The sequence below is a fragment of the Pyxicephalus adspersus genome, chromosome Z, assembly GCF_032062135.1.
Source record: "Pyxicephalus adspersus chromosome Z, UCB_Pads_2.0, whole genome shotgun sequence".
Taxonomy (NCBI): Eukaryota; Metazoa; Chordata; class Amphibia; order Anura; family Pyxicephalidae; genus Pyxicephalus; species Pyxicephalus adspersus.
In genome coordinates, this window is record NC_092871.1 from 14,612,353 (window position 1) to 14,621,305 (window position 8,953).

The 8,953-nt window shown below is 36.4% G+C and overlaps 1 protein-coding gene across 1 annotated transcript; it reads right to left on the bottom strand.

The window, feature by feature from the left end:
* On the bottom strand, positions 1 to 8,643 carry LOC140344148 (cytochrome P450 2H2-like). The gene is made up of 9 exons (XM_072431107.1): positions 8,464 to 8,643; positions 6,241 to 6,403; positions 5,268 to 5,417; positions 4,215 to 4,375; positions 3,340 to 3,516; positions 2,530 to 2,671; positions 1,674 to 1,861; positions 712 to 853; positions 1 to 182 (listed from the first exon to the last, which is right to left on the bottom strand). Exons 1-9 carry the CDS (start codon positions 8,641 to 8,643, stop codon positions 1 to 3), a joined length of 1,485 nt encoding a protein of 494 aa, XP_072287208.1.
* Between the last annotated feature and the right edge of the window lie 310 nt (positions 8,644 to 8,953).

Here is an 8,953-nt window from a genome sequence, read left to right on the forward strand (position 1 = left end):
TTAGCGAGGCACAGCCAGCATCTCATAATCACGAGGTCTGGACCCATTTGTGTTGGGCTCTGGTGTAATTTCTATGTACTTTCTGTTCACAGTGGGCTTCATAGTAAACCTTTGTAGAATGGTTGTGAAAAAAAGGAAGAGTTCCATTCGAGCCAGACCTTCCCCTATACAAATACGTTTTCCTGATAAATAAACAAAAATGCACATAAAATACTGCTACTAAAACCACATCATTTGATAGAGTCTTATGCATTACTGAAAATGTAACTTGTTATAGTAACTTCAGTTTTATGTATGTAGAGTATGTAACTAATAATGACCATCATTACCAGATTTATTGTTTGCTCAGTTTATTTTCAGGTTTACTTCCAGGATTCATTGTGCAATACCTTTCTTTTTATGTTTTACCCATTTACCGTAGCTATGATGGTAACTGGCTGACATAAAAGGGCAATGACTAGGACTTGAGACTGGGCAGTAAACAGAATGGAAGCACAAGGTTTCCTCATAGCTAAAAGCGCCATTTAGCCATGTGACTATAATAATAATAAATCTTACTGGAATGTGATGAAAGTAAAGATGCCTATCCTGGTGTGTTAGGTTTGTGAATTGAGTTTGGGTTCTGGAACACAACCCTTGTGAAAATTAGGAACTCTTTGTATATATAAAAACAATGGTTCTGTATTCTTAAATATTTATATAATATGATACCTGCTGAAAATGCCATGAAAGCGTCATTCTTCTTAAAGGTTCCATTCTCATTAAGGAAATGTCCTGGGTCAAATTTATGTGGGTTTTTGAACTGTGTGGGGTCCTTTAAGACTGAAGTAAGGATTGGAAATACCAACGTTCCCTAAAATATAAGGAAGGTAATTTGAAAATTGAAAACAAATGCAGGTACAATGAAGGAAGTATTCCAAGGACAGATGGAACAAAGATTGCAATCGAGGATATGATATATTTCATCAGTATAACAGGATACTACTAATACTAATAATACACCTTAATCTAAGCTTACTTCTCCAGTCTTTCATGGTTATCCAATAAAAACGTTCCTGTTCTTTGAGAAGCTGCAATAAAATGCATTATGCATATCAGGTATTCCAATATAGGATAGGTTCACCTGGCTGAATTCAAAGGGGATAAAACAAAAATGTTACAATTTATCTAAAGAAAAATATTTTTTAATGAAGGGATAAGGGCTGATATTGCTAGTACCTTGTCTGGCCATGTCTGACTTAAAGCAAAACTACACTCATTGGTGGGAGTTGAATTCCTTTAATCAGCAAGTTTGCATACTTTCCTGTATGCAGCTGCCCTGCAGCGATGACTGTTCCAGGATTTTTTTATCATTACATTCTTATAATATGCCATCTTTGGAGCAATCTCCATTGCCTACTTCTGGCATCCTCTTCATCCATTGGATGGCATGTGCAGAAGTTACATTGTTCCCACAGATGGCTCTATATGTGGCACCACCATGCACAGAGCAGAGCCTTACACTATACGGCTCATGCATGTAGTGTATAGCTAAAACAAAAAGCCTCCAAGAGCCAAGACTTTTTTGGCAAAAGAGACATTGTAAGTCTTCTGCAATGCAGAAAATGCATTAAATTGTATTTCAAATTATTAAAAAAGAAGTTGGAGACTTTCTTAGAACTCCAAAAAAGCACCTTCGGAAAATGATATCCTCTAAATGTGGTGTCCTTGCTGGCTGCACGGAGTAAACCATTTGGTACAATATCTGCAAATCTTTGGATCTCATGGATGACGGCATCAGTATATGGCATCTTACTCCTGTCCTCCACTGATGGAGAGCGATCACTTCCTATTACGTTGTCAATTTCTTTATGGATCCTCTCTGGAACACACAGAAAGAGAAAAATGTGAAACATGCTAAATTTTGTAACATTTGCATTTGTCAAATTTTTAATGTCTGTATTTTATCTGTGGAGTTCAATGTTATACATGTTTTAAAGTGACCCTGTTGAAGAAGAACACTTATCTCTCCAGCAGATGCCTACACAAGTTTTCACTCTGATGCAGAGATTTGTCCACACACCTGGAGATGTCTGATACTAGTAGCGGCCATAACTTTGCAAGAAATTTCAGCTAAGTGAAATTTTAGGTAAGTATTCTTCTTCGTCTTTTGCAGGATTTCTTTAATTGAATTATTTTATTTTTGCAGAATGTTTTTGCAATGATGACCTGGTATTGTTACATATCTATTGGGATCATATTACCCACCACACAAGCATAATGAAAAGCAGGATTTTTTCAGGGAGCTTCACAGTGTTTGCTAGGAAAGCATAATTAAAGCCTAATTAAAAGCCTAAATAAAAAACATAAAAACCAAAACCACTATCTTCTCCAACAGTCTTTCAGGTCCCACATTACTGAATTAGCATACTATAGATATACAGTAACATCTTCCCTGGCACCCGGTTGCCTTGCACAGATACAGGGTAGGGATGTGATGTATACTATACTGCCCATGTGTGCATTGCCCTTAGCGTTCTGTTGCTTTACCTTGTATCTCAGGGTGTTTGAGTAGTATCAGGAAGGCATATCTCAGTGTTAAACTTGTAGTCTCAGTTCCAGCAATAAACAGGTCGTGTACTGTTCCTATTAGGTTATCAATATGGAATTCTGTTTTTGGGTTGTTCTTTTCCTGAAAAATATTTTTAAAGTCATTTTAGCAGCCCAACTGGAGTGTAAAGCTATCCAAGTCATGCAGAATGAAGACATGACTCATGTCCTCAAACATTCCCAATCATTCATTACCTAACTTTATGCTGTTTTATGCATCATAGGTGAAGAAACCCCCCCTCCCTCACTTTTTGTATCTTTTCCAAAGTTTTTTTGCAAAGTTTTGTTACTTTGCAGAGGCACACACTATGCATTTACCTTTTACTATAACATACTACATCTTACATATAATCATTCTGCTGGTCAAGAAAACCTCTCACATCTGCAACCTATCATATCATATACGACCGAGCCTTTTATGTGTACATCACAATATGGTACAATATGGAAATTTTGTATTTCTATAAACCATAAACTGTAAAAGTGTCCCTCACATTATAGAAGAGATCAGGTTCTAGAACAGTGGGGGTCACCAACCAGTAGTCCATGGACTACTGGTGGTCCGCAAGAAAACTTTAGTCATCTGTGGCTCTGGCCACTGCGCCCCCGAGCAGGGTCAGAAAAAGGACCCCACTGGAAAGCTGCACCAGCTAGGTCCACGGACCATGTCCGCCTATACGATAAATTTAGTGGTCCGTGGGTCCACAAAGATTGGTGACCACTGTTCTAGATACATATAAGTACACTTACCTCTTCCATTTTTATGAGGAAGCTATCTATGATGTCACGTGGGCAGTTCTCATCCAAGGTCTCCTTGTGTGCTTTTATCATGTCTGCCCAAATTTTTCTTAGTGTATTTAAATCATGGAAAATTTTATGGTGGTTTCCAGGAATCCAGTACATTAAGGTTGGCATGAGACTAAAAATCTGAAAAAATATTTAATTAAAGGGGTAAGTATAGAGCAGAAGATTTCCATCACAGCATAAAAAGGTCATAAAATACTAAACTTTAACAAAACAGTCCATGAATATTCACTTACCTATCAGGTCCTGATTGAAACTAAATGTTTATTGGGAAAAAAACTGCTGTTGAAGTATTTTGTGTATTGTAATATATTGGTGTAGAGAATATGGACACATATGGATAACCAATGTTTGTTTTTCATCTCTATAGTATTTAGCTTTAACTTTATCTGGTAATTAGGTAGTGTGAATCAAGTCAGTGTCTGTTTCCAGCTCTTAGTATTGGAGATTTCACTACATCTTCATGGTAATATTTTGCTGTGTTTGATATGTTATATATGGCTGCTTAAACAACTTTTAAATGCATGGATAATTTTGGGAGAAAAATTTCTCCTCTAACGTGGGTCTCCCTTTCAATTGACAGTTCCAAATTTCAGAACCAATGGGGTCCTGTTCTACAGCAACTTCTCCCTTAGCCTCCCCCTGTTAGGTCCATTACCACTAGGAACCAAGCCTATCTCCTAAGTAGTTTAATTTTCAGTACCCATACTCCTTCATTCTTGTTCTTCTTTATATCTCTAATGCTTGTTATTCCTCAGCAGTGTGCAGCAATACATATGCAGTGCTACCTGTAATGGATATTTACACATGTAAATATTTACCTGGACGGATCTGGAGTTTAACAGGGCCATAATTTCATCAAGAAGTCTCAGAATGGTCCTAAACTTTTCATCCTCATAGTCAAATCTTTCTCCAAACACAATGGAGCAAATAACATTAGACACAGCCAACTTCAGCAGAAAACTTGGGTCAATTGGTGAATCTATGGTTACACACACAGAACTAATCAGCATTATGTTTTTGTGCATTGTTCGCTGTATTTTATTGATATGTATGGTTAGAAAAAAATAGCTGTATGTTTGTATTTTATATGCTTTTTTAAATTTTTGCTATTATCTAAGAAAAATATAACATAAACAAAGGGGTGTACAATATAGATTTATGATATACTTTTTTAGTTTTAATCCTATGTTCTTTTATTTTTTCAGGACCTTGTATTCTCTACTCTACAATGCAGTACATATATATATAGTATTTATTAATTACATTTTATCAAATATATTTTTTCAAGATTTAACCTTTTGGGCCGGTAATTTTTGTGAAAATTAATGTCTAAAAGCAGTGTTGTTTTTCATGAAAATTTATTTTACAGTATAATATATTGGTATGAATATAATAAAGTTTGAAACACAAAATCATGTCAAAATTATTGCTTTAATTACTTTAATTTATTATTAATCTAATTTTAAACTGATATAGAGTCCAATGATTCTATGGTTTCCTAAAATAGCTGATAATACCATAAAAGATGGTAACAATGAGCTGGGGAAAGTAATAGAATTTTCAAATGAGCTGTTAGGACCATGTAGTCTGGTTACCTCCCCAACCCATGAACATCAGGGGATGTTGAATGTGTATTTCTGTACTACTCCACAAATCTCCAAGAGGCATTATTGATCTATTTGTTATGATCTAATTTCTGCTAAATACCCGAATATTTCAGAGAGATATTTTGTTTCCCATCAGCTAAACATTGCAAAGAATGTACCAATAGAGGTTCTTTTTGGAATAGTTTGAATTATTAAATGATTTGAAGGTGCACTTATTCTATATAAAAGCCACTTGTGTCCTAATTCAGTTTTTTGTCCACCTGCCTTTTTCGCTAAAGAATCTGTCTCTGAGACACCGAGCTTCCTCCTGAATTCTTTCCTCCACACTTCTTTTGCCCATTCCAAAGTTTCTCAATGTTGCCAGAGAAAATCGACGCATTGTCTTCCACCTCTCTCCATTGCTCATCAGGATCCCTAAAATATTGAAAAGTTTCATACTATTTGTTATTGAGGTCACCAAAAATGTAAATATTTTACACATTGACCAGCTAGATTTAAAGATTTTCTAACTTGGTTTTGTACCTTGTCTGTAGTGGGGCAAGTCTATGAACAATTAAGTGTTTACTTATTCAAGATAATTAAAAAAAACAGTTAATAAGCTTTATTACAAGCCCCTTTTGACGCTTTAGCAGACACTTTGGGGTGATTCATTATCAGAGTTCTCAACATCAGGAGATTACAAACCACTTCATGCTGTTGCCGCTTCATTCTTTTGCTTGCCGGTCTGAGAGGACACATGCACCCCTTGGCAGAAGAGGTGGGCAATACAGAGAATCTGTCACTGAGCCCGTTGACCCCACTTTATCATGCACATTGATTCTTAATTGGCTTGAACCTATACAAACCTGCATTTAAAATTGGCCACATAGCTCATGATATTAGACTGACTGACCTTTTGTGATCATGTGTATGATCGTTGGTCTGTTCTACACTAAAAACAAATGTATTTTAAACATGTTCACAACAACATTTGCTGCCAAAGATGCTAAAAAGGATAATAATAAAAAAAGGAAGGCTAGGTTACTAGTGCGTGCTTTTATGCTGAATCTTTGTGTTTGATTAGAATGAGCCATTAGTATTTCCTTGATAATAAAATGAGTGCAGATTTAGTAAGCATCCATTTACAGTAAATCTGTTTTAATGATTGAAGCTAGTTTACACATTTACTCACATTTAACCTCTAATAAAAAAAATATTACACGTATTAGAAATTATCATTTTATTTTTTCAAACTTACCAAAATCTTTAAAAAATAATTCTGTCAGATCCATATTCCCTCTGTCAGTGAACACATCACCGTGATCCACCAGCGCCTCCTTTACAGCATCATAGCCAATCAGCATAACCCCTCGGTTATTTCCCATGTAGATTGTATACACGGGTCCGTATTTTTCACTTAGCTGTTAATAGAGATTTGTGTTTAAGCCCAACTGCATACATTTCAATAAATCTGGTACTATGAAGATATGTCATAATAATCTTTTTTTGTTAGCAACTGACCTAATGTTTGAGGATCCAGAGGTAATAGACCAGTAGAATATTTCACAAAAAACGTGCAACTACCCATCTTTCTGCCCTCACCATCACAATTCCTTTCCTACAATGACGCCCATTTTGTAATTTGATAAAAGCTTTCTATGTTTCTTTAGTCTTTATAAAAAGCAGAGCTAATTTTGTGACTGATTCGTTACCATATCTATCTTTCCCATACTTTAAATCTTTAAAGAGAAATGTGTAACATATTGAAGATCTTCTGCCCTATGGGTTCCAGCAAAGCTGGTCATCAAAGTTCCCTTTTTCAAGGCACAGGTTTAGCATTCTCTTTGCTCCAAATTCCTGCATTAATAAAAGCAAAATAGGGGGACACAATGTGAGAGAACAATTATATGTTAATCTTACTGTGACTTACATAATAGGCAATTCTGAAAATGTTGGAATTTTTATCTTGATGTAAAATTATTTCAAAGATAAATTACTAGATCTTTATATGGATATTTTTGGTGATGCTGTAGTAATCTGTGTGTTATACACAACACAAATATGTTAATAGCCCAAACGTGTACTCTGTCACTGTAATACATTACCTGATACCTTGGATCTTAGCCAGGTTTCCTAATTGGCTACAGTTGCAAAATTTCTGAATGGTTACACATTACGATAAAAGAGTATACTTACTGAATTGCAGATTAGTTGCAAACGCAGAATCTAAGGTCAGCTATTTTTTCATAGTGTTTGCCTGACCCGTACCAGATATGTAGAGGGTAATGAATGTAAAGTTTTTTAAACTTCCTGTCCCCTGTCAAACTATAGCTTATTTTGCCCAGCCACTAATACAATTTGTTTTGGGCTAATCATTTTTTACTGGCTTTAAAAAACAGGAATCAAGGCTTGGTAGCAGAGCAAGGGCTTCTCATTTTTTGCCATGCCTACCAGGTGTTACCAGGGTCCAGCAAACAATCAGTGAAAAAACAGGGGACTGCTGGGGTAAAAACCATGGTAGTGGAGGAAAGAGCCAATCCCAAGTAAGGGATGTTTGTCTACCTCACCCAATTTACTGAGGGTATTGCTCAAAAGGAGTGGGTTGAAGAGAACAGATAACTATCCCATAACAGCCTGAACAGGGGGGCCATCCATGGGCAAATAACAAGAGAAACTGAATAAGCAAAGCTCAATACAGGCTTGGAGATCTAGTAGGACCCCAAAGCAGGCATTCCAGGACTGGTTTATGCTTAACGTTCTAGAGATGAGGAATCATTGGGGTATCAGAGCCAGTGGAGGCATTAACAAAGGTGCATCTGAGAAACAGAGAATTATTACCGGTATATTGGAATAGTTGTATTGTTCTGACATCCATTATCAAATCCATCTCTCCCATACTTCACAAAAGTTCAGTAAAACCCCTAGACTGACTAAAGCTAATTCATTCTATACACCACTGGTTGACAACCCACACCAGCAGTTCCCTTGGGGCTGTGCTACACTATAATATGCAGACATATAAATGTAATTTCAATGGGGCTGGTATTGCAATGGGAAAGGGGTGCCTGGACATGTTGATTATTAAATCACTGGATTTACCACAAACTTTTCCCACCCTGTCCTGTTCAGTTTTATATTAAGAAACTTTTGCCAGTCTGAACACACCTCTCTCAGCTTGAGAATAGGGTGCCATAGGATCTTGTCCTAGAACTGAACGTGAGGCCTTCTCATTACCCATCAAAAGGGGTGCACAGGTAACAGTGAACCCTGGATCATCATCCTAGAAATCTCTTAGACTGTTCTGCCTAAATTATAGAAGCACCTTTTGCATAATTGTGTTTTTTTGCCATAATTTTTAAATAATGAGAGATAGAAAAAGAATGCAGAATATGTTTTTTTCTTTTCCTGACATTATGCTAGATTTCTTCATAGAATACAAAAAAGTGCATTGTTTTAAAATATTAAGCATAGCTATGTTTACCTTCACCAGAGACTGTGGCATTTCCGTGGCACTAATTTGCAGAATGTTCCCCAGTAGTGGCAGAGGAGTTGGCCCTGGTGGCAAGTCTTTCTTCCTAACATTCATCCACCATTTAATAAGACGGTAAATCAGGACTGTGAGCCCAAAAGTGAGAACCATCAATGTGATATTCATTGCCATCCTGACTTCTATAAACTTTCTGAGGTGTCCCACGATTATGCACTGCTGTATTTATTTGGGAGGCAAAGCTTGGCAGCATTCCTAGTGTCCATTGAGGACAGGTAGGGTGTGTTAGTTTGGATAAGGTACAGGTATATTGCATAACAGATAGTAAAGCTATGCTAATCATTACTATATAAATTCCCTGTTCCAAGTACAACAACTATGCAATAAATTCAGTAGGAAGTGCAGGAGGGAAAAGGGAGTGTTTTCATTTTTTCATGTTTTTTTCAGTTGTAGACCAGCAGAGAAGACGTGTTTTATATAATTT

Excerpts from the sequence above, each read along its gene's own strand:
- LOC140344148 (XM_072431107.1), bottom strand. The coding sequence starts at position 8,643 with ATGGCAATGAATATCACATTGATGGTTCTCACTTTTGGGCTCACAGTC. Across the intron at positions 1,862-2,529 it reads CAAACACCCTGAGATACAAG|AGAGGATCCATAAAGAAATT; the intron begins GTAAAGCAACAG and ends TGTGTGTTCCAG. Across the intron at positions 854-1,673 it reads GAGGATATCATTTTCCGAAG|GGAACGTTGGTATTTCCAAT; the intron begins GTGCTTTTTTGG and ends CTTATATTTTAG.